The 25,929-nt window shown below is 38.8% G+C and overlaps 1 protein-coding gene across 3 annotated transcripts in view; it reads right to left on the minus strand.

The window, feature by feature from the left end:
- The window catches only part of NCOA6 (nuclear receptor coactivator 6), a 104,498-nt gene that overhangs the window by 39,498 nt on the left and 39,071 nt on the right, over positions 1 to 25,929 (minus strand). For 2 of the 3 annotated variants that reach the window (XM_021689022.2, XM_021689021.2), the window contains 6 exons: positions 24,804 to 24,906; positions 18,621 to 18,902; positions 15,500 to 15,655; positions 8,728 to 8,850; positions 2,322 to 2,450; positions 795 to 1,649 (listed from right to left, as the gene is read on the minus strand). In XM_021689022.2, the coding sequence (XP_021544697.2) occupies positions 795 to 1,649; positions 2,322 to 2,450; positions 8,728 to 8,850; positions 15,500 to 15,655; positions 18,621 to 18,855 (1,498 nt within the window). In that variant the 5' untranslated portion in view covers positions 18,856 to 18,902; positions 24,804 to 24,906. Of the gene's footprint in view, positions 1 to 794; positions 1,650 to 2,321; positions 2,451 to 8,727; positions 8,851 to 15,499; positions 15,656 to 18,620; positions 18,903 to 24,803; positions 24,907 to 25,929 lie in introns of those variants that run through there. The other variant, XM_021689023.2, reaches the window with a different exon arrangement.

Below are 25,929 nucleotides of genomic sequence, written 5' to 3' on the forward strand. Positions count from 1 at the left end.
TTTTGGTGGGGACATGTTTATCAGATGACAGTATTACTGACACTCTCTATACCTTACTGAAAAGCTCCAAGCACATTCATGTGCACTAGATCAATGATTAATAAGAATAAATAATAAACATGGAGATGGATAAGTTTTACTGTAATCGTTTTACCTCTCACACATTAAGCTCCATTGCTTTTTCTTCATACAAGAGGCACCTTACAAAATAAATAAATAAATCTCCTTTAGGTATAACTGGTGGAATTCCCTCTCTAAGGAGCAGGCATTGGCATTATAAAACTATAAAAGTCAATGATTTCTGAACTTAATCCCCTTTAACACTTTAATCAAATTTAACAAATACCATGCTTACTACTTGATTAAGATTATCAAAATTGGAAAGTTGAAGGGACTTTTCCCCAAAAGACCCTGTATTTTTTTCATTTTTGCTCTACTGCATGATCTTTTTTTTTTTTTTCCCCAACAGCTGAGCAGTTTAAGTTAATACAATGCATGTTTCTTCTGGACATCTTAATTTACTAGTCCAAGATCAAGCAAAAATAATTTAAAAAACAAAATGGAAATCTCTATATTGTATGTAGTTACCTGCATTTTTATCCAGAGGGCTAGCTTAAATGTAACCAGTAAGATGCTGCATAATGTATCAAGTTAAATAAGTTATATTAAGTGTTACCACTATATCCACAAAGCCAAATAATTACATCCTCCCTCCATTAACTCTAAATATTGAAGTTCTACTAAGATCTATCTCCAGTAAGTTTACCAAAACAAATAGCTTCAGTGTTCCTCACCTCCTAGGCCTGGATGTAAACTCTGTGGCCCCTGGTTTGGTGGTTGCTGCTGCATCACCATGAAGTTAGGTGGCACATTTCCCTGTTGAACCATAGGATTCCGACCGGGAGAGCTGACGGGCTGCTGAAATCCCTGGGGAAGTGGGTTATTTTGAGGTGGCCTTGGTCCCATCTGCTGCTGAGTTTGGTTAACCGTTGGGGAGGATGCAGGGGATCCCTGCTGGAAGGAGGAGGGTGAAGAGGCAGGAGACTTGTTGGTGAGGTGGGGCTGCTGCAGGGGGGTTGGGACCCTGGAGGGCCCTCCCTGCAAGCTCTTCATCTGAGGAGCTGTGAACTGGCCTGGGTTGCTCATCTGAGGAAAGTTTGTATGGGCTTGTGAGGCTTGCTGGCTGCCAAAGGGATATGGAGGGGGAGGGTGGGAAGGTGTCTGTACCGTGGCTAAGGATGGTCTTGCCTGGAGTTGCTGTTGCATTGGGCCAGGCAAGGGAGCCTTCTTCCACCCTTGGCTTGCAGTCATTGTGCCCAGAGAACCCTGGGCCGGAGGAGGCTGAAGGGCTCCAGAAGGCAGCTGGTTCCAGCCTGGAGGAACAGGCACCTGAGTTGGGGCAGTGAACTGGGGTCGAATTCCCTGTGGCTGCTGCTGCTGCTGCTGCTGCTGCTGCTGCTGCTGCTGTGGGGGTCTTGCCTGTAGCTGCTGCTGCTGCTGCTGCTGCTGCTGCAGCTGGGGAAAGTTAGCTGGGTTCATCTGTCTGGTCACGGACACAGGCTGCATTGGGTGGTGCGGGGGAGCTAAAGATCCTGAGGGGTGATTCTGCGGCTGTATATGGAGCCCAGAGAGGAGTGGATCCATTGCATCTGTTTAAAGACAGTTAACAAAGCAATAATTAAATTACTGCAACCTAGATCCTATAGCAGTAGTAAATCCCCTGGCACCTTCAATGAGATGTTTGTGACCACCTTCTATACAAAGCAACATGCCAAGATGACAGAAAGATGAGTGTTGTCTAGAAAGAGCTTATGGTTCAAAAGTGGATAGAAGAGCCAAACATAAAATGTGGAGAGCAGTATTTTCCAAAGCGTATCCTGGAGAACTACATTCATTAGCATTATAAGAAAACAAAATTAAACATGGTCAATTAGGTTTGGAAAACAACTGAACCTAACCAGCTTAGACAGGTTTCTTCACTGCAGGACGTTCAGTGCCTCCAAGAGGTCAATTGTGAATCTCTAGGAGGGAGGATAAAGCATGCTGTGCTTACCAAATTTATTATAGAATTCTCTGCCATGAAGTATGTAGCCAAAGGAATGCATTTTTAGGAATGTTAGGTTATAACTGATAAGAGAATGAGAAGTTCTGAGAAGGAAATGCTGACTTTTAGCTTGAAGAAATAGGGAAGATTCTGTAAAGAAGATGGCATTTAAGTTGGGCAGTTAGGAATTTGATACCAGAGATAGATTAATTTTGTAATGAAAACTCTGCAAAGAGTTCCAGCCTCTTCAAGCCACAAAGATTGGAGAGGTCATTACCTGACTGAGAAGCAGGGCGAGGAGTCCTGGGCTGCAGCTCTGAATTGGGGCCTGGTGCCATCAAGGAAGATGACACATTTACACTCTGGGGTATCATAACCGTGGCAGGGCTGGTCATCCTTATTAGTCCTAAAGGAAAAAGAAAATCCCTAGAATAGAGTACTGGAACTGGTACAACATTTGTTTGTAAATAAAATATTTCAAGAATATAAAAAGGTATGGAAAATTTCTGTACCAATCATCTACCTTGTTAACATTTTGCCCCATTCCATTCAGATACATATGGAGATACAGCAGAAGCCCCCTACTCCTTCCCAATCTCATTCCACTTCCTCTCTTACCTTATAATTGGCATTAATAGTTCCGTGCATGTTTGTTTATCTTTATTACATATGTAGGTAAACCGCATAGCATTTTTGGTATGCTTTTAATCTTTGTATAAGTGGCATCATACTCTGTCTTCTTCAGTTTCCCTTTTCACTTAATATTACCTTTTGAGATCCATCCATCTTGACTGCTATAATGGTGATCCATTTTATGGAACCCATACATTCACTCTGCTAATGAACAGTTAAGGTTCTCCCACCCCCTGCCCCAATTTTCATTCTTACAATTTTGCAATGTCATGTATTCTTGTGGACATGTCTTTAGACTATATACTTAGAATTCCTAGGTTTTAAGTATAAAAGCTTCTTCCATTTTACGAGATATTGGCAAACTGTTCTCAAAAGTGATTATGCCAGGGGTGCTTGGCTGGCTCAGTGGGAGGAGTGTGAGATTCTAGATCTCGGGGTCGTGAGTTCAAGCCCCACGGGTGGGTGTAGAGATTTCTCAAATAAACCTAAAAAAAGGTCGAAAAAGAAAGTCATTATGCCAATTTATATTCCAACTAGCAGTTTGAGAACTACTCTTGCTCCACATCTTTCCAATTTCTGATACTATTAGACTTTTAGGATTTAACATCCATATTAATAAGTGAAAATATATTATCCTCTCTGCATGTCTCTTTGATTTTTGGCATCAAGATTAAAATAACTTCAAAAAAGAGCTGGAAAGCTTCTTTCTTCTTTGTTTATGCTCTGGAAGAATATCTGTATCTGTTTTTTTTTTTTAAGATTTTATTTATTTATTTGAGAGAGAGACACACAGCGAGAGAGGGAACACAAGCAGGGGGAGTAGGAGAGGGAGAAGCAGGCTTCCCGCTGAGCAGGGAGCCCGATGCAGGGCTCGATCCCAAGATCCTGGGATCATGACCTGAGCTGAAGGCAGACGCTTAATGACTGAGCCATTCAGGCGCCCCTGTTCTTTAAATGTTTAGTAAACTCACCTGGAAAACTATCTGGGCCTGTGAGTTATACAAATTGATTCATAGGGAGACAAATTTTTAATTCTTTCAATTTCTTAAATAGTTACAGATTTTTCAAGTTTCCTTAAATCAGTTTTGGTTAAACTATATTTTCAAGAAAAATGTTAATTTGATGAAGCTTTAAGATTTATTAGCATGAAGTTATTCACAACTTTTCCCCATTTTTTTAGATATAATTCCTATATTATAAAATTCACCCTTTTGAAGTACACACTTTTTTCCTTCTTTACATTGCTTATGTCTTCTCTTTTTTTCTTTGTTTTACCATGTTCATCAGTTTTAATTGTTTTTTCGAAGAAACATCTTTGGTTTTGCTACTTTGTTCCGTTTTGCTTTTTTAATACTTTACTTACCTCTGCTCTTATCTTTATTACTTCCTTCCTCCTAAATTATTATTACTCTGCTATTCTTTTTCTCAATTCTTAGGTCAGGTATTTAGCTTCTTAATTTTCAACTCATGTTCTGCTCTGACACAGTTATCTGAGGGCTTAAATTTTCTTCCACGTGCTGTATTGGCTACATCTCACAAATTTCGGTACATACTATTTTCATTATTCCATTTTAAATATTTTTTGCTGTCCATCATGATTGCTTTTTAAAAAATCAGGGATATTCAGAATGTATTTTAAATTTTCTAAAAATACAGGATATTTTGGTTAGCTGTTTTTTTTTGTTTGCCATGGTTTAATTGTACTGTGGTCAGAGAACATGATCTGTGTGATACCAATATCAGGTATTTAGTGAAACTTGATTTTAGAAAAATACAGTCAATTTATATAAATGTTCCATTTATGCTTGAAAAGATTAAGAATTTTTTATTTATTAGTGCATGGTTTCTATATATCTCCATTATATCAAACTATTTTACTTACGTTATTCAAACATTATCCTTACTAATTTTCAAAATAAGCTCAATACATCAATTACTAACACAGGTGTGTTAATATCTCCCCTAAGATGTGGTATCTCCATATAATCCTGTTCCACTTTTGCCTCACATATTTTGAGGCTAGATTATTAAGTATGTAATAAAAGTTCAGCTCCCTGATGAATATTTCCTTTTACATCAAAAAGCGGCCCTATTTATCCTCAGTAATGCTTTTTATCTTAGTCGTTTTATCTGATAAAAATATCGTTATACCCCTTTTCTTGGTTAATATTCACCAGGATTATCTTTTATTCCATCCTTTTAACTATGAGCCAAATCCTTATGTTTTATGTGCTTCCTGTAAGACCATATAACTAAATCTGAGATTATTATTCAATCTGGTTAATCACTCTTTATCAGTGTTCACAATACATTTACCTTTACTATTAATTGCCAATATATTTTGATTCATTTTATCATTTTATGATACCCCTTTTTTTTTTTATGACACCTCTGCTTTTTACCCCTTCTTTTCCTATGGTGTTTTCCTATGCCGTTTGCCTAATTTTCTTGAATTTTATTGGATTTTTTCCAACATGCCCTTCCTTTCTACCCCTCCACTACTAGCTTAGAAGTTACACATTTATTTCTATTATTTTATTTTTACTTTAAGAGATTTTATTTATTTGAGAGAGAGAGAGAGAGTATGAGTGCATACCAGCAGGGGAGGGGCAGAGGGAGAAGCAGACACCCTGCTGAGCAGGGAGCCCAGCGCAGGGCTAGATCCCAGGACCCCGGGATCACAACCTGAGCCAAATGCAGATGCTTAACTGACTAAGCCATCCAGGCACCCCTCTATTATTTTAATGATATCTTTTGTCAACAGACATATTCGACTTAAAAGTATAAACATGTGATCATTATTGCTAAATGAGCCAATACTTATTTAGATTTATCCAATGTTTACCAATTACTTAGCTCACTATTCCTTCTCAGATCTTAGTTCTTCCATTTTAGATTCAATTTTCTTCTTCCTAAAGTAGATTCTTGAGCAGTTCAATTAGCAAGAGTCTGTTAATGGTACCTTCACTTAGTGTCTTCGAAAATGTCTTTATTTTATACTACTCTTTATAGTATAAACAGGTGTAAAATTCTAGGCTGTCAATTATTCTCTCATCACTTTGAAAATACTGTTCCAATGTTTCCTGGTTTTCAGTGTTGCTGCTGAGAAATCAGCTGTGATCTGATAGCTTGTCATTTGTAAATAATTGGTCTTTCATTCTGAGTTGCTTTTAACATTCTCTTTGTTTTTTCATGTTCTACAGTTTACAATTTTGTGTCAAATGTTGATTTATTTTTATTGACATTGCTCAGGATTTCTGAGGACTCACATCTTTCATCAATTCTGGAAAAATTTCAGACTCTTCCCACTCTGGTTCTTTAGTACTGGCAATAGCATCACTGATTATCTCTCATCAAGCTACCACAACACCAAATGCTCAGACTTCGGTGGAGAACTCTAACTACTGACCCCCTACTATAGGTACCAGGCTGGGTACTGTACATCTACTATGTGGTATTGCATAACAGCCCAACAGCACAGGTCCTGACATATAATAGGAACTCTGTAAATGTCAGCTTCAGGGCTCATGGCTCATCCACCTGCAAGCATGAGCTCAAAAGATTGTAGGCATTTTTATCTCACTTTTTTAGGTGAAGAAACTGCTGCTTGGAGAGGTATAGCTAGCTTGAGGTAACCAGGAAATGGCACTGCTAGGATAAAAACCTAGTTTCAATTTTATATGGCCAAGTCTTCAGCTACAGTTCAGAACAATGGCTTTATAAATTGATGCTCTCCATTCTGCTGTATTTCTTCAAGAGCTACTGGGGTAAGTGGGGAGGTGAATGACTGGGTATAGTTTCAGGTGGTTACTATGCTTTAACCACAGCAGCTGTGCTTTTCTGGTTTATTTGAATAAAAGGTCCTGCAGCAGAAAAAGTTTGAAAGCCACTAGTGTAGTGAAAAGAGCACTGGACTGGGAGTTAGATCTGTGATACTAGGCTATTGTTACTTGACCCTGGGCAAACTGCTTCCTTTCTGTGAGCTCCAGGGTTCCCCTCAGCTGCTTCTTCTTTTTTTTTTTAAGGATTTATTTATTCGAGAGAGAAAGTGAGAGAGCTTGTGCATGCGTGAGGGGTGGGGCAGAGGGAGAGGGAGAAGCAGACTCCCCGCTGAGCAGGGAGCCCAACACAGGGTTCCATCCCAGGACCCTGGGATCATGATGTGAGCCAAAGGTCATGCTTAACCGACTGAGCCACCCAGGCGCCCCTGGAGTTTCCTCAGCTTTAAATGAGAGCCAACTCGAGAGGTGGCAAGGGAGCCAATGGCAAGGCCTGAGCCAGATTTAAAGTTTGGGACTGAGAGCCCAAGATGGTAGAGGAGTAGGAGACCTTAGTTTTATTTGGTTCCAGGAAATCAGCTAAATAGCTATTAAATCAGTCTGAACACTTGCAAACTCAACCAGCGATCTAAGAAAAGAATAGCTACAACTCTACAAATAGAAAAGCAACCACTTTCTGCAAGAATGACAAGATGGAAAAACTCACCTCAAAAAAGAGAACAAGAGGCAGTACTAGGAGCTGGTTCTCTGAAAGAATTAATTAGACTGATAAACTCCTGGCCAGACTTATCAAAAAGCAAAGAGGACCCAAATAAATAAAATCATGAATGAAAGAGGACAAATCACAACCAACACTGAAGAAATACAAACAATTATAAAAACATATTATGAGCAACCGTTTGCCAACAAATTAGGCAATCTGGAAGAAATGGATGTATTCCTAGACATATAAACTACCCAAACTCCCCAATGTTTATAGCAGCAATGTTCACAAAAGCCAAACTATGGAAAGAGCCAAGATGTCCATCAACAGATGAATGGATAAAGAAGATGTGGTATATATATACAATGGAATATTACTCAGCCATCAAAAAATGAAATCTTGCCATTTGCAACAACATGGATGGAACTAGAGGGTATTGTGCTAACCAAAATAAGTCAATCAGAGAAAGACAATCATATGATCTCACTCATATGTAGAATTTAAGAAACAAAACAGAGGAGCATAGGGGAAGAGAGGGAAAAATAAAACGATGAAATCAGAGAGAGACAAACCCTAAGAGACTCTTAATCATAGCAAACAAACTGAGGGTTGCTGGAGGGGAGGGGAATAGAAGTATGGGGTAACGGTGATGGACATTTAGGAGGGCACGTAATGTAATGAGTACTGGGTATTATGTAAGACTGATCAATCACTGACCTCTACCTCCAAAACTAGTAATACATTGTATTTTAATTAACTGAATTAAAAAAATTTAAAAATTAAAAAAAAATAAAGCTTGGCACTAACTAAAAAATAAAAAATAAATGAGAGCCAACTCAATTCCTCTTCTTTTTTTAGTGGGGTGAGGGGCAGAGGGAGAGAGAATCCCAAGCAGGCTCTATGCCCAGTGCAGAGCCTCATGCAGGGTGCTTGATCTCACAACCTTGAGATCATGACCTGAGCCAAAATCAACAGTCAGATGCTTAACCGACTGAGCCACCCAGGCACCCCGAGAGCCAACTTAATTCTAACATTTTGTGATTCACAGAATATTGAGCTCAATCTCTAAAGGAGAAATTTCAGTTTTACTGGAAAAGTTAGCAAATAATTTATAACTCTCTCAAATTCTAAATACCTAAAAACACATATTCTTCCACATACTTCTTCAGATTCCACATAAGCACACAAGAACTCAGCTCACAGATTCTCGGCCTCAGAGAAAGTGGGAGTTGAAAAGCTACATTCTCCATTATATTATAAACATTCTGAGGGTAGAAAATATTTTATTCATTTCTATCTCCAACACTTAGCAGAGGTCCTGCCCTATAAAAAGAACTCAATAAATGTTTGCTGCACAGCTCAGTGCTCATCTATCTACCTTTAAGCATGAGCCCATGCTCTGTGACTCTACCCTAAGAGTAATTTAAATCATGCTTTCCTAAACCAGAAAACAGAGATGTACCAGAAATCTCCACCTATTTTGCAGGACCCAAATGATCAAACATTAGCAAATAAAGGGGAAAAAAGCAAACCAGTAAAATGTCAAATAATTGCGTGGGAGATCTCACCTGGACCACCTGCCATGGGAAATGCTGCCTCCATCCTAACTGAATTTCCAGCTCCCATGGGTCCATTCATTCTCACATCTTGGCTTCGGTTCTGAGCCAAAGCCAGGTTGATAGCACCTTCCCCTGAAAATGACAGGTTATAAAAAGGAAACCATCAGAATAAGATGCAAATGTTGCTTAAAAACAGGTATACAAAAACTTTATTTTCTGTGTTTTCGAATTATGGTAAGTTTACCATCACAAAAAAGGTAAGTGCAATACGATGGGTCTTCCTTCAAATTCATCTGAGTAGGTTTACTTACAAGAAGCACAAGAAGAACATAATCAATCCTCACAATACAGCAGACAGGCAATCATTAATGATGTATAGTGTCAGGAGACAGCTTGTAACTCTGAATATCTATTTTCAACTAGCTCAGTGTGTGGGTGCCATGTGTGTCTGTGTGTGTGAGAAGGAAGAAAATGTTCTCAGAAATTCTCAAAATCCTAGATTACCTTTTGGGAATTTACAATCAGAAGGTAGAGATATGAGTAGGTTTAATGGAGAAAGAACATATGATGGTACAGGGACACTGTAATATTTGTGAGCAAAATACCATTTCCTGGGGGTTCCTGGGTGGGCTCAGTCGGTTGGGCGTCTGCCTTTGGCTTGGGTGATGGTCTCGGGGTTGTGCGATTGAGCCCTGGGTTGGTCTCCCTGCTCAGCGGGGAGCCTGCTTCTCCTCCTCCCTTGCCGCTGCTCATGCTTTCTCTTGCTATCTCTCTCTCTCTCAAATAAATAAAATCTTAAAAAAATATATACCATTTCCCTTTCAAAAACTGTAATATAAATAGATATCCATTAGAGATATTCATACAATGAAGAGTAGATAGGTTGCTACTAATCTACTTTTACAGCATCTAATGATAAGACCAACATTTACAGTTTTTATTTTTATTTTATTTTTTAAAAGATTTTATTTATTTATTTGAGAGAGAGAGAGATTGAGTGCAAGCACGAGCAGGGGGTTGGGGGGAGTAGAAGGGATAGGGAGAGGCAGACTCTCCCATGAGCAGGGAGCCCGATCATGACCTGAGCCAAAGGCAGACGTTTAAATGACTGAGCCACCCAGGCACCCCTGTACAGTTTTTAATGCTTACAAGATTTTATCTCATTTGAACCTCAGAATATCCTGGTAGGTAACATCGCTATAAGTGTTCCAATTATTTAGAGGTAACTCTAAACTTAGAGGTAACTTAAATTTTACTTGGTTAAACGATAAAAAGAAACAAATTTCAGGATACTTTCTGCACTTAATCCAAAATTTTGTTCCTCTGGATGACAGCACCACGTAGTGGACAGATAGAAGTATAGCTACCTGGTGGCTAAGGAGGCGAAAGGCAGCATTGCACTGATTGGAATCCTTCCATATTGTGGGGTCCTGGTTTATAGAGCCAGATGATAAAGCAGGAAGCTAATGAGAACAAAGTAGTTTCCTCTGTCTTGTCACTGATAAAGTCACCTTTCTGTATTAAGTATTTCAACCAGGCAGGTAGATTGGTCATAGGGCATAAACATCCTACTAATAAGGGACCAATTACCAGGGGCTATAAGATGCTCTAAATTGCCTATGGGAGGGGCACCTGGGTGGCTTAGTGGGTTAAGTGTCTGTCTTCGGCTCAGGTCATGGTCCTGGGGTCGTGGGATCTAGTCCCGCATCGGGCTCCCTGCTCAGCGGGGAGCCTGCTTCTCCCTCTCCATCTCCCTCTGCCCCTCCTCCTGCTGTGCTCTCTCTCGCTAATAAATAAATAAAATCTTTTTTAAAAATTGCCTATGGGAGACAGGAATGAAAGAAAAAGAGACTACAGATCTTGAGGGTTTCCAATTAAGGGAAGGAACTATTAATATACCAAACTTGCTAAGACACTGTAAGCGGAAAGAATATTATTCTTGAAATGGACATCAGATCATGTCAGTTCTCTGCTTCAAACTGCTCTATTACTTCCTACTGTTGTAGAAATAAAAGCCAAACTCTTCCAAACAGGATATAAAGGCCTTAAATGATCTATCTAGTCCAGTGCTGTTCAACAGAAATGTAGTATGAGCCACACATATAATTCTAAATTTTCTAGAAGCCACAGTAAAAAGGTTAAAAAAAAAAAAACAGATGAAATTAATTGTAATATCTTATTTAACCCAGCATATCTAATGTATTATTATTATTATTATTATTATTTTTATTTGCGAGAGAGAGAATGAGAGAGAGCACGAGAGGGAGGAGGGTCAGAGGGAGAAGCAGACTCCCTGCTGAGCAGGGAGCCCGATGTGGAACTCGATCCCGGGACTCCAGGATCATGACCTGAGCCGAAGGCAGTCGCTTAACCAACTGAGCTACCCAGGCGCCCTCTAATGTATTATTTCAACATGTAACTAATACAAAAGTTAATGAAATATTTTACATTCTTTTTTGGGAGTGCTAAGTCTTCAAAATCCACTATGTATTTTACTCACAGCTCATATGTCAGTTTGAACTAGCCATACGTCCAGCGCTCAACAGCCACATATGGCTGGTGGCTACCATATTTAACAGCCCAGATGTGGCCCTTGCTTACCTAACTTCAACTATACTATTTTCTCCTTCAGTAATAAGGATTCAGCCTCAGTGGCTTTTTTTTTTAGTTTCTTAGGCACACAAAGCTGCTTCTCACCTCAAGGCCTTTGCATACGTTGATCCCTCTGCTTACAACAGTTCTCTTGTTCTCTTCATGTAAGCCAACTTCTCACTTTTCATGTAAACTTAAGTGTCACAGGCCCCCAAAGACCTTCTCCAATTGTCTTATCCAAGGGTAGGTCACCCTTATCACATCTTGTTACTTCTTCAGAGCACATCCCATGTAATTACTTACTCATTCACTTGATTTCTTGTCTGCCTTTCCCATCCCCATACAAGGGTAACCATAAATCTGCCCTAGTTCCTTTATATCTATTGTTCGGGGACAGTTATTAATAGCATCCCTTTTACTCTCAAAAGTGTCAATTTAGATGATTAATTATATGGCCACCCTAATTATATCCTTAATATATGGCCACCCTGATTATATCCTTAAGACACAGAATGGTGTCTGATACATGGTAGGCACTCATTAGCTATTTATTGAATATATTATGAATCATCATCTTATAAGCTTACAAAGAATTACAGGCATTTTTCTGTATGATGAATGCATTCCTGGAAAATCCCACATTCTGTAAAATCTCACACTGAAAATAACTGATTTTATGGGAAAAACAGTGTTGTTGGGACAAACTCAAAATCGATGTGGCTTTGTAACTAGAGCTCTGGTAAAAACAGTAACTGGTGGAGGCAACATATCCAAAAACATTTCCAGTGGAAATGCCTGGTTACAGGTGCTGAAATAACGCAGATGCAAAAGAGCTCTGAGCCAGTGGGGCTGCCACTAAAGCAGGCACAGGAGGAAGTGAAACTTGTCACAAGCCAAGAGCCAAGCTAGTCTGGGGGTGCATCTCTGAGGAAAGGTAACTGAATATAAATTCTGATTCTTAATTATCTGAAAATAGAGCTGAAAGGACTCCCACCTATGTAGCAGCTAAATTTGTCTTTTTTTTTCCCTTGTAATCATCCTTCTATTCCCACTATTCCAGCTTCCCTTGCCTTCTTTATGAATACACACAATTTCCACATTATAGTATTATCATTCCCCTATTTGCCAACTGCATATAAGCTAACTGGTATCAAAGAAACACACTACAGGCTCCCAAACTTGCTGATTAAGGGTTGGCAAACCTTGGCCTATGGACCCAATCTAGCCTGCTGCCTGTATAATTAAATAAAGTGTTACTGGAACACATCCATGTTTATTCACTTACATACGCTTATGGCTGTTTTGCACTACAACCAGACTGGAATTGTTGTGACAGAGATCTTAGGGCCCACAAAGCCAAAAAAATTTATTCTCTGGCCCTTTACAGAAAGAGTTTGCAGACTCTTCTTTAAATCACCATGAATGAATAGAGGGGTCACAAAATGTCCTTAAAAAAGATGTCTTCCCAACGTCCTGGCCCAAACTCGAGAAAGGAAGGGTACAGAGAGTATTCTTCAATGGAAAACAGGCTGTCGGGGAACCACCTCTCCCTGCACCCCTGCAGTGGACACCATGGCAGTGGCAACACCTCCTCTCACGATGTACTAAGAGAGAGAAAAGATGAGAGAAAAGTGGAGAGAGAAAAGATCACCTGGGATACACATGTGTATCCTAAAAGTTAAAGAACTCTCTTCTGTAATGTGATAATCACTGCCATATGTGAATTTTGTAATTTCATAAAATATATGTTATCTATTTTACTTCCTTGATGGTACCTATGCTTTAATTTATGGCTATAATAAAGGCCAGCACCTTATCCTTTTAAAGAGAACTTACAGGAAATATGTCTGATTAAAATAAGAAACTGGTGTTTCCTTTCTCCAGTAGAAAACACGACCACATAAAGTTCCAAAGCCCTTTTAACTCACATAAATAGCTAACAGAAACCACAAAACATTTAGAGTTTGGGGTGCCTGGGTGGCTCAGTCGGTTAAGCGTCTGCCTTCAGCTCAGGTCATGATCCCAGGGTCCTGGGATTGAGCCCAGCATCGGGCTCCCCGCTCAGCAGGGAGTCTGCTTCTCCCTCTGCTTCTCCCATCCCCCCAACCCCCCACTTGTGCTCTCTCTCTCTCACTCACTCTAATAAATTCTTTTTTTAAAAAAAGATTTTATTTATTTGACACAGAGAGAGCACAGAAGCACAAGCAGGGGGAGTGGCAGGCAGAAGGAAGGAAAAGCAGGCTCCCACTGAGTAAGGAGCCCGATGTGGGGGTTGATCCCAGGACCCTGGGATCATGACCTGAGCCGAAGGCCGACGCTTAACCGGCTGAGCCACCCAGGGGCCCCTAAATAAATTTTTTTTTTTTAAGATTTTATTTATTTATTTTACAGAGAGAGACAGAGCGAGAGAGGGAACACAAGCAGTGAGAGTGGGAGAGGGAGAAGCAGGCTTCCTGGCGAGCAGGGAGCCCAATGCAGGGCTTGATCCCAGGACCCTGGGATCACGACCCGAGCCGAAGGCAGACACTTAACAACTGAGCCACCCAGGCACCCCAATAAATAAATTAAAAAAAAAAAAAAACATAAACAGCCTATATAGTTTTATTGTAGCCAAAAATTGTTTTCCTAAGTTCATCCTATATCCTATAGATTGCTGTGAATTAATTTTACTTTTCTGGATCCTTTTAGATAATCCAACATTTTTCATGATAGACTGTTGTTTAAACCACTATTCCCTTGTTTATCAAATGATGGGATTTACCCCATTTTTCAAAATACATATAATCCTTTTTAACCTCCTCTATGCTCCCCCATACCTGGTACTTAGATCTCTCATAGGTTTGTCTCCTTCACCAAGGTCAGAAGCTTTTGAGTTCATAACAGCAAGGACCATATTATACTTATCATTGTATGCCAAGTGCTAAAGCAAGTGCTGCTATTATGTGTGTGCTTTCCTTGTTTTTATTCAACATATGTTTACTAAGGAACCTAACATGTTCCAGGCAAGCAGAGCTACAACAGTGAGCAAAACCAAACATGGTCTCTGCCTTATTAGAGTTTGCATTCTAGGGGAGAATAAAATAATAGTCAAATAATTGCTCTGATGAAAGCATTACATAAATAATGTAAGGAGGAAAAAAACAGACTTTTGTGAGAGCACATAAAGGACACTGACTTCATCAGGGAGTTCAGAAAATATATCCTCAGGAAGATTTAAGCTGAGGGGCACCTGGGTGGCTCAGTCGGTTAGGCATCTGCCTTCGGCTCAGGTCATGATCCCAGGGTCTTGGGATCGAGCCCCGCATCAGGATCCCTGCTCAGTGGGAAGCCTGCTTCTCCCTCTCCCACTCCCCCTGCTTGTGTTCCTCCTCTCACTGTGTCTCTGTCAAATAAATAAAAATTAAAAAAAAAAAAAAAAGAAGAAGATTTAAGCTGATACTTGAAGGCTGAGTAGATATTAACTAAGGGAAGGGGGAATGGTAAGAGACAACATTCCATATAGAGAAGACATAAGTGCAAAGGGCCCTTGGCAGGAGGAAGAAATGCAAATTCAAGGAGCCAGAAGAAAGATGGAGAGGCATGAACAGACAGCAAGGAGGAGAGCTGTATGATTTAAGACTGGATGAGAAAGGTAGAGGTCAGATCACACAAGGCCATGAGGTCATGGTTAAGAAGTTTAGTCCTTATTCTGTGAATGACAGCAAGCCACAGCAGGGGTTTTAGGCTGTGTGTGTGTGTGTGCACATGTGTAGCATATTTTCATTTTGAAAAGACTACTCTGGCAAAATATCTGAAAAAGGAATACTGCTACAAAAAGGACCATTCAAGGCCTCCTAATCTCTGTTAGATGAATAAAGAAATAAAATACTAAAGCTTATTTGGTAGAAGGAAGCTAACGAAATTAGATATTCTTTAAAAGACAAATCAGTTCCTGGTCAGGGTGCCAGTAAAATCTCAATCTGACAGACTGACAAACAAAATCAGCCAAGGGAACGGAGTCTGAGACTGTGGATGCTGAAGCATCAGGACCCAGACGAAGCCTCAATTCCTCTTTACCCTAAGGTGCTTCAATGTGAAGTGCAGGTTACATGAGTTATTTGGCATTCTGAAACATGAGAGGAACAGACAAAGCAGCACAGAAAATCATGCTATGTTCTACTGTTGTTATGATTTGGGTCCAGATGGGCACCTTCAATCTGAATGGAGAGAATCCCCAGATCCCGAAGCTGTTGGTTGTTGCTCTGAGCCAGGATCCGTAGCCGCTCTGCTGCTTCCCGGGGGATGTTGAATGTCACACGCACACTGTTCCAGGGCTCCACCTTCTGTACCTTTAGCTTGCTGGATTCTTGGTCGTGAAAGAAAGCGAATAATATTAGTAATCTTTTAGCCACCAGAAGACATGGGACAAACAAACCAAAAACAAAAGAACAAGACAGAGCATTGGCTTGGAGTAGCTGTGACAGCTTAGTCTTTGGCATTAGCTAGATTTCAAATCTAATCCAGCTTTACCACTTAACACCTGAGTGGCCATGAACAGATTATTTAACCTTTTTTTTTTTTAGATTTTATTTATTTGACAGAGAGACACACAGCAAGAGAGGGAACACAAGCAGAGGGAGTGGGAGAGGGAGAAGCAGGCTTCCCGCTGAGCAGGGAGCCTGATGTGGGGCTAGATTCCCAGGACCCTGGGATCATGACCTGAGCTGAAGGCAGATGCTTAACAACAGCCACCCAGGCGTCCCAGATCTTTCCATTTTTAGAGCTAAATCCAAAGTCAAGTCTGGATTTGTATGTAAAATATTTAAATTTTAAAAGCAATGGCAATGAAATTCAAACATTAAAAAAAAAAAAAACTAAACTAAACTAGAGCCGTAACATATGGTTGCAGCCTGGATCCAACAGGCTGCCAGTTGGTAACCTCTGATCTAAAATTTAAGAAAACACACTTCACATACATTTTAAGTAGAACCACAAAGTAAAAGATCTTTCTAAGCTTTAAGGGACCTTCAAGATCCAGTATTGAAGGAAGGAAAGGAAACTGAAAATCACAGAGCTAAAAACAATAAATATGAGTCTTAAGAATTAACTCCTATCCACTAGAGCAGATAATTTAAGGATTACTATGTTAAGCAATACCTTATCATGTTCAGTTTCTCCATGTAGTTAAAAGAAACATAACAGCATTTCTATAAAAAAAATTCTAGCTGATTTCAAGCTGTATTACAAAGTTACAGTAATCAGGGGCACTTGGGTGGCTCAGTCGTTAAGTGTCTGCCTTCAACTCAGGTCATGATCCCAGGGTCCTGGGATCAAGCCCCGCATCAGGCTCCCTGCTCAGCGGGAAGCCTGCTTCTCCCTCGCCCACTCCCTCTGCTGTGTTCCCTCTCTCGCTGTGTCTCTCTCTGTCAGATAAATAAAATCTTAAAAAAAAAAAGTTATAGTAATCAAAACAGTATGGTATTGGCATAAAAACACACACAGATCAATAGAACAAAACAGAGAGCCCAGAAATAAACCCACACATATATGGTCAATTAATTTATGACAAAGGAGCCAAGAATACACAATAGGGAGAGGACAGTCTCTTTAATAAGTGTTGCTGGGAAAACTAGACAGCCACTTGCAAAGGAATGAAACTGGATCACTATCTTACACCATACACAAAAGTTAACCCAAAATGGATTAAAGACTGGATGTAAGACCTGAAACCATAAAACTAGAAGAAAACATAGGTGGTAAGCTCCTTGACACTGGCCTTGGCAATTTTTTTCAATGGGACACAAAAAAGCAAAGGAAACAAAAACAAAAACAATTGGAACCAGATCAAACTAAAAAGCTTCCTCAGAGCAAAGGAAACCATTCACAAAATGAAAGGCAACCTAATGAATGAGAGAAAATATTTGCAAATCATGTATCTGATAAGGAATTAATATCCAAAATATTTAAAGAAATCAGGCAACTTGATAGCAAAAATCCAAACAATCCAATTAAAAAATGGGCAGATCTGAAAAGACTTTTTTCCAAAGAATACATACAGATGACCAACAGGTACAGGGAAGGTGATCAACATCACTAATCATCAGGGATATGCGAATCAAAACCACAATGAGATATCACCTCATATCTACTAGAATGGCTATAATTGACAAACAAACAAACAGAAAACAAGCGTTGGTGAGGATGAAAAGAGGAACCCTCATGTATTGTTAGTGAGAACGTAAACTGTTGCTGCCACTGTGGAAAACAGTATGGAGGTTCCTCAAAAAATTAAAAATAAAACTATCACATGATCCGGCAATTCTACTTCTAATATTTATCTGAAGAAAACAAAAACAATAATTCAAAAAACATCTGCACCCCCATGTTCACTGCAGCATTATTTATAAAAGCAAAGATATGGAAACAACTTAAGTGTCTGTGGATGGATGAATGAACAAAGAAAATGTGGTATATATATAGAAAATGGAATATTATTCAGCCATAAATAAGAATCTTGCCATTTAAAACAAACATGGATGGACCCTCAGGGCATTATGCTAAGTGAAATAAGCAAAGACAAATACAGTACGATCTCACTGACATGTGGAATCTTAAAAACAAAACAAAACAAGAACAAAAACACCAAGCTCATAGATACAGGGAACAGACTGGTGGCTGACAGAGGTTGGGGGGTGCGGGGAGTGGGTGAAATGGGTGAAGGGGGTCAAAAGGTACAAACTTCCTGTTATTGTCGCAGGGATATAATGTACAGCATAGTGACTATGATTAATAATACTTTATTCCATATTTGTAAATTGCTAAAAGAGTGTATCTTAAAAGTTCTCATCATAAGAAAACAAAATTGTAACTATGTACGGTGACAGATGTTAACTAGATTTATTGTGGTGATCATTTCACAATATATACAAATATGGAATGGTATGTTGTATATCTGAAACTAATATGTTGTATGTCATTTAAAATCCTGCACGGGGCGCCTGGGTGGCTTAGTCGTTAAGCGTCTGCCTCCGGCTCGGGTCATGATCCCAGGGTCCTGCGATCGAGCCCCGCATCGGGGTCCCTGCTCCGCGGGAAGCCTGCTTCTCCCTCTCCCACTCCCCATGCTTGTGTTCCCTCTCTCGCTGTATATCTCTGTCAAATAAATAAATAAAATCTTTTAAAAAAATAAATAAAAAATAAAATCCTGCACTTAAAATCAGCCTTTCAATCCAGTATAGCAGTTTTAGTTTGTGAAACTCAGGATAATCACAGAAGAGCAAACACTTTTAAAAAAGAGTAACAAGAAGAAGAAAATAATTAAAGCAAATTACCCATGTGTAACAAATTGGGCACATTCTCCAATATTGTGTCCAATTTCCATTTGAAATCTTTATCATCTATATTTCCTTTGAAGGCCACAAAGATCGTGGAATCCTCCAAAATACTATCACTTTTTGTGTCATCATCTTCTAGTCCAGAATCAAAATCCATCTCTGAGTCTTCCATTGTTGATGAACACAAGGAAGTATAGATGTCTTCTAAGTTTGGAAGGTCATCCAAAACCATGGTGAATATTATTCCAGTAGCATATGCCAAATGGAGAATAAGAAAACCTTTGAAAAAAGAAGATAGAAAAAGGGCATTACAACGCATAATTATATAATCAACAATGTATAACCCATTGTTCTGTGAAAACTGTAATTTATTTGCCAAGTAATAAGAAAGCACACTATAAAAATTAAGAAATTACAGAGAGGATAAACTAAGACATTCTGTAATAATTAACTCTTTTTTTTTTTTAAAGATTTTATTTATTTATTTGAGAGAGAGAGAATGAGAGAGAGCAAGCACATGAGAGGGAGGAGGGTCAGAGGGAGAAGCAGACTCTCCGCCGAGCAGGGAGCCCGATGCGGGACTCGATCCAGGGACTCCAGGATCATGACCTGAGCCAAAGGCAGTCGCTTAACCAACTGAGCCACCCAGGCGCCCCTGTAATAATTAACTTTTTTGTTTTGTTTTTAAAGATTTTATTTATTTATTTGAGAGAGAGAGAACACATGAGAGGGGATAGGGTCAGAGGACGAAGCAGACTCCCTGCCGAGCAGGGAGCCCGATGCGGGACTCGATCCAGGGACTCCAGGATCACGACCTGAGCTGAAGGCAGTCGCTTAACCAACTGAGCCACCCAGGCGCCCTGTAATAATTAACTCTTAAAAATATTTGAAATAGGGCGCCTGGGTGGCTCAGTTGGTTAGGCGTCTGCCTTCGGCTCAAGTCATGATCCCAGAATCCTGGGACCACATCCCTCACATGAGGCTCCCTGCTCAACGGGGAGTCTGCTTCTCCCTCTGCCCCCACCCCCTGCTTGTGCTTGCTCTCTCTCTCTCAAAAATAAACAAGTTATATTTTGAGAATTAATTTATATAAACCTTTGACTGACCCCAGAGAGCAAGGGGTTCCCCAAGACTCCCCTTATTCCTGTCCCGACAAAAGTTTCAGAGGAGCCAATGTTTTAGAGCCATTCTCTTTCTCTAATCTGAAAAGCACAACTTGACCCAACTAAAAACATCCACAAGACTACCTAAAATCCTAAAGTCTTAAGGACCCTTTAAAATAACTTTTAAAGGGTTATTAATAGTGATAGGACTAAAAATAATAATTCAGGAACAAAACAAACAAAAACATTTTTAAATACTTTCAGGAAAGGAAAATAAGTGGTTAACACATGTTTATGGAGGGAAAGAACTATGTCCAGGACAGAACTAAATTACTTTTTAACTTTTAGATCTAGAGAAGTCACATTACCCGCTATTTTCAGTTATGTTGTCTACCAAAGAGTACCTGTACTAAAGATCACACCATGTGGCCATTTTCTCCATTAGCTTTGGGACTAAGATCACATTCTTAACCCAAAAGTGAGTGACCACTCCTTTTTTAGCATCTCCGTTAAGTGAGGATGATATGGAAACATAAGAACCTCACACAACTCTTCTAATTTAAAAACATTCCTTACATAAACTATAATTACAACTATGTGTTTTTTAAAGATGGATTTCCATCTTTAATTGCAAGAAAATGGCTGAAAAGAAATCCACTAAAATGCAAACAGTGATTGTGCTAGGTTGGTAAGATCACTGGTAAATTTTCTTTTCCTATTTTCCAAATATGATAGAAGTCATTGGGGACATGCAAAACTAAATATGCTGTAATAGGTTTTATTACCAGCACAAATGGAAAAAAATGTATCAACTTTTAAAAACTGTTTAACTTTCTTCTTTTTCTTTTTTAAATAGTCACTTAAACTTCTTGGGAGCAAAGACTTTCCCAAAACCAATTTAAGCTAAAATCTTAGGGGAAAATTCCTGTTTTAAGTAAATATGGAAAAAAAAAAAAAAAAGCCAAACAAACCCTTTTACATCTGAGCAGAGCACCTTACGGTTTTACAATCATACCCTTTTCTAGTACTGTGACTATTACAAAGGAATAGTGTGATTTGGGTGGTTAAGAAACAATAGCATTCAGAAAATCCCTAATAAATACCAATGCCTTTAGTCAACTGCCATCTGTACTTTACAGATTTTAAAAAACTTTAGAGGTAAATAAACAAGACTAAAAAAGATTTTAGGGCTTAGAAGCTGCTGCTCATGAGGAAAAAGACTGATTGCTGAGACTGCCTGAAATACTGGAGCCATTTAGTAGCTATTCCACAGTTGGAATGACTACAAGAAGAGGATTTCAAATTTAAGATATGTTTCCAAAAGAATCTTTAACTGGAAAGAAGGAAACCAACTAAAACCCCTGGATTTTGATAGTCTTCCAAAGAGGTCACTGGTCATGCCATGAAGTCTGGCAAATCTGGATTTGGAAAACCATTTAGTGGCAGACACAACAAATCAGCTAATCCAAATTCAGGAACTAACAGTTTAAAGGCACTATGGGCACAACACAGATGCTTAAAAAACAAAGAAAAGGGGTGCCTGGGTGGCTCAGTTGTTAAGCGTCTGCCTTCGGCTCAGGTCATGATCCCAGCGTCCTGGGATCGAGCCCCGCATCGGGCTCCCGCTCCGCGGGAAGCCTGCTTCTCCCTCTCCCACTCCCCCTGCTTGTGTTCCTGCTCTCTCTATGTCTCTCTCGGTCAAATAAATAAATAAAATCTTAAAAAAACCCAAAAAACAAAGTCAGTGTGAAAAAATTGCTGGCCTCCCCTCCAAAAACTTTTTAAAGAAGCTTCTTCCACATTACATATTCATTGACATACTGTCCACTTAAAATCTAGTCTTTAACAGAAGATTTATAATCAAAATAATTAACCAACCTTCAAGTGAAATGCAGTTCAGTGCCCTGCTCTTGGAGACAGACAACAGATTACAGCTGACTAGCTTGAAACTCATTTGCTCACTTATAAGAGAGCCATGTGCTACCTCTTTGGGTTTGTTAAGATTAACCACCAGTGAATTTGCTCACTCGCCACATAATAAATTTCCAGATTATCTATTGGTTTCACTTCTAATTGGAGCTCTTTTAATCTTTTATAAAGAACCCAAGAATAAATGTGATATCCAGGAGAAATTTAAAAAGCAAGCATATTATTTATTCTATCTTTCCAAGGCAGAATGAAGTAGATTTCCAAACTAAATCATTCAGGGTAATATTTCAGGATAGCCAAACAGCTCCAGTGGATAAAGGAAAGCTCTTTTTTATAGAAGAATGCCAACTTAAATGTAAAAAGTATCATTAGAAAAATCACAATTTTGTGATCCCTAATAAAGTAATTCAGAAAAGGATCATTAATAAGAATAAAACAACATGTGAAAAATTGACAGAGAACTAACTGGATATTCATTCACATGATGTTAAAGTATCAGCCCAGAGATGTGCTGCTTGGCAAAGGGAAAACTAACTTCACAGTGGGAGGCTCTGGCTGTCATCACCCAAACACAATGACCAAACTGCACAGTATTACCTATGAAATATTCCTGCCAAAAATGTTTAAACTGAATCTAACAAGTCTTTGTACAGGAGATAGAGGAATAACTTAAATAACACCATGAGGAAATATTCAGACAAATCTAGAAGGTAGGATTTCTAGAGCATAACTGGCTTGGCCTCTTCATTATGTCAGTGGTCATGAAAGAAAAAGGTGGGTGAAACTATTCTATGTTAAAAGAGATTTAAAAGACTTAAAAATCAAATGCAATGTATGGTCCTTTATTGTCTTGGTTTGAAAAAAAAAGATGTAAAGCAAATTTTTAGGAGAATTAGGGAATTACTGCTAATTTTTAAAAAAGATTCATTCATTCATTTATTTTATTGAGAGAGAGAGAGCAGGGGGAGAGGCAAAGGGAAAGGGAGAGAAAAAGAACCTCAAGCAGACTCTCCGCTGAGCACAGAGCCTGACGCAGGGCTCGATCTCACAACCCTGAGATCATGATCTGAGCTGAAATCAAGACTCAGACACTTAACCTACGGAGCCACCCAGGTACCCTGGGGAATTACTGCTAGTTTTGTTAGGCATGATAATAATGGTGTTATGGACAATATTCTTACTGTTTAAGAGATGCATATTGAAGCACTCAGGGGTAAAATGTCATGATGCTTATAATTTACTTTAAAATTGAGGGAGGGGTCTTGGGTGACTCCATTGGTTACGTGTCTGACTTCGGCTCAGGTCATGATCTCAGGATCCTGGGACTGAGCCCCATGTCAGGCTCCGTGCTCAGCAGGGAGTCTGCTTGTCCCTCTCCCTCTGCTCCTCCTCCTGCTCTCTCACTCTCTCTCACTTTCTCTCTCTCTCAAGTAAGTAAAATCTTTAAAAAAATAAAATTGAGGGAAAAATAGATTAAGCAAATATGGCAAAAGGTTAATAAAGGTTAAACATAGGTGATGGGTATATAGGTGTTCATTATATTTTTGTTTGTAGTATAATTTTCTAAAATGTTTGAAATTGTTCATAATAAAAATTAAAAAAAAAAAGAAAGAAAGAAAGAAAAGAGAAAAGCAAGCATACCAGCAACATAGTACTGCTCCAAGGTAAAACTCCATCAGACATCAGGAAGGCTTAGAAGCTTACTTATGAACATCTTCCAAATCACAGTAGGATTAAAAATAAATAAATATATTTAAACATATATATTTGTAAATGTTTAAATTTATATTACTTGTTAAGTATATAAATTTATATATCATATATATTATACATATAACCAGCTAATATGCACCAGATTTACATTTAAATCTGAAGAGAAAGGACTGGTGCAGGTAGCTGGGTAATGAGAAAAGACTGTCACAGGCCATTCAGATGATCAACTTGGCTGCCATGTGAACAAAAGACAAGACCCTATGATCCACATCAGAAATCACAAACTCACATACAGGGGTCAGGCAGAAAAAAATAGGAGAAGAACACTGGATATTAAATGCATTTCACATACTGTATGAATGATTTGGGCAACAGAAAACTCACATACCCACCTATGTTAAGTAGTCACTACTCTGCTTCAGCTTATTACTTCCTTTTTGGAAGGATGGGAGGGAGCACTAGTAGATGTTCTGAATTTTAAGAAAAGACTAAAATCCATATATTCAGTGAAATCTCCAGATTTTAAAATAGTTTTACATTTTTGGAAAATACCCTGCAGGCTAAATGAAACATGCTATGGATGCCTAAGGCTCAGCCATCAGTTTTCAATTTCTATGACTCCCCTAATTGACTAGTCCAACACTAGGTCTGGGTGAACTATGCTGGGTTTGGTATAGCGCTGGAGGAAACTAGGTATTTAAAATGCATTTAAATGTTATGATGTGGGGCCTGGGTGGCTCAGTCGTTAAGCATCTGCCTTTGGCTCGGGTCATGGTCCCAGGGTCCTGGGATGGAGTCCCACATTGGGCTCCCTGCTCAGTGGGAAGCCTGCTTCTCCCTCTCCCACTCCCCCTGCTTGTGTTCCCTCTCTTGTTGTCTCTCTCTCTGTCAAATAAATAAATAAAATCTTAAAAAAAAAAAAAGTTATGATGTGCCAGGATGCTGGGTGGCTCCGTCAGTTGAGTGTCTGACTCTTGATTTTGCCTTGGGTCATGATCTCAGGGTTATGAGATTGAGTCCTGCATCAGGCTCCTTGCTCAGTGCGGAGTCTGCTTGAGATTCTCTCTCCCTCTCCCTCTGCCCCACCCACTCGTGCTCTCTCTCTCACTCTCTCAAATAAATAAATAAATCTTAAAAAAAAAAAAAGTTATAATGTGCCTCCTGAGAGGTCTGTGGGCTCTCTAAGAGAAAGAAAAAGAGATCAAGGTCTCAACCCCAGAGGAATAGAAGGCATTCAAACTTAGTGAATTTTGGGCTTCATTAAACATGCTGATGCCTCCCACTAACTGGCTGAAGGACCACTTTCTCCTTTGATAAAATGCCAGATGATGAAGGAAAGACTTTTTTATCTGCTGTGTAACTTTGGTACAGAGTCATTCTGTTGTGTGGAATTAAGCTGAAACTTAACCACTCTTTCATGTAAGATTTCACTCACCAAAATGTCTTTAATTTTTATCATTTATCCAGGTCATCTTCTAAGTCCAAACAAGTTGGCATTTTTAGGGATGGTATTCTCAAGGCAGCAGCCAATAAAAATTCTAAAAAAGAATGAGAGAGAGAAAATAAAGTGTCAGCATTATATAGAAATTAGAAACTACAGAAGTGACATCTTTGTAACAGAAGTCAATGCAAATATCACAAGTTATCAAGTCAACTTAGACATTTTCAGAGGCTATTAAAACACAGTTTTCATTAAGTCTACAAAATATATCTTTTTTTCTGAGATTAAACCACTATTCAACAAGCATTTCAAAGAGTATGGAAGCAAAACTCAGGGACATATACCAGCTTAAGAATTATGAAACTGGGACCCTAAGCCTTAGAGCCCTCCTCACCTTACCTCCATTTTTATAGCTGTCAAATTAAAATAAATTGATAGCATCATGCCACACTGTTTTGCAGATACTTGGAGTCAAAACCAAAATACTTTGTATTTAATAAGACCCACTTGTTCTAACATAATTTCAAAATTCATTTTAAACTGCATAAAGTATAGATTTAAGTTTCTTTCTGATTTTATATATAATATCTATACATTTTACTTTTCAAATTTTCAGTTTTTCTAAGTATTCTTTACAGTACACATAGAAATTTTGCATGGAAAGTGCCTAATTTTGTCATGCTTCAGAAAAAATTCTCACTTAATAAGATAATATCAGTCTACAACATCTTCAACTTGGCTGTTACGGTTTTACATTATCGCCAAATACTGATTTTATAATCTCAAAAGTTTAGATGGATATATGTACTAGGTATTAATAATTATTAGAGAAAAAACTATGCATTAATTTGTATTTTAAGAAAAAGCCATCTTTTTAAGTCTCCATGGAACATTAACAAAACCTGACCTTAAGAAAGGCCATAAAGAAAATCTCTATAGTGAAGGGGATTAAGAGTACACTTATTTTGATGAGCACTGAGTGCTCATCAATTGCTGAACCATTACACTGTACACCTGAAACAAATATAACACTGTATGTTAACTATACTAGAATTTAAAAAAAAACCTCGATAAATCCAAAAAGTAACAGTGGGATAATATTCTGATGAAAATGCACTTA

This window comes from Neomonachus schauinslandi, chromosome 10 (genome assembly GCF_002201575.2).
Source record: "Neomonachus schauinslandi chromosome 10, ASM220157v2, whole genome shotgun sequence".
Lineage (NCBI taxonomy): Eukaryota > Metazoa > Chordata > Mammalia > Carnivora > Phocidae > Neomonachus > Neomonachus schauinslandi.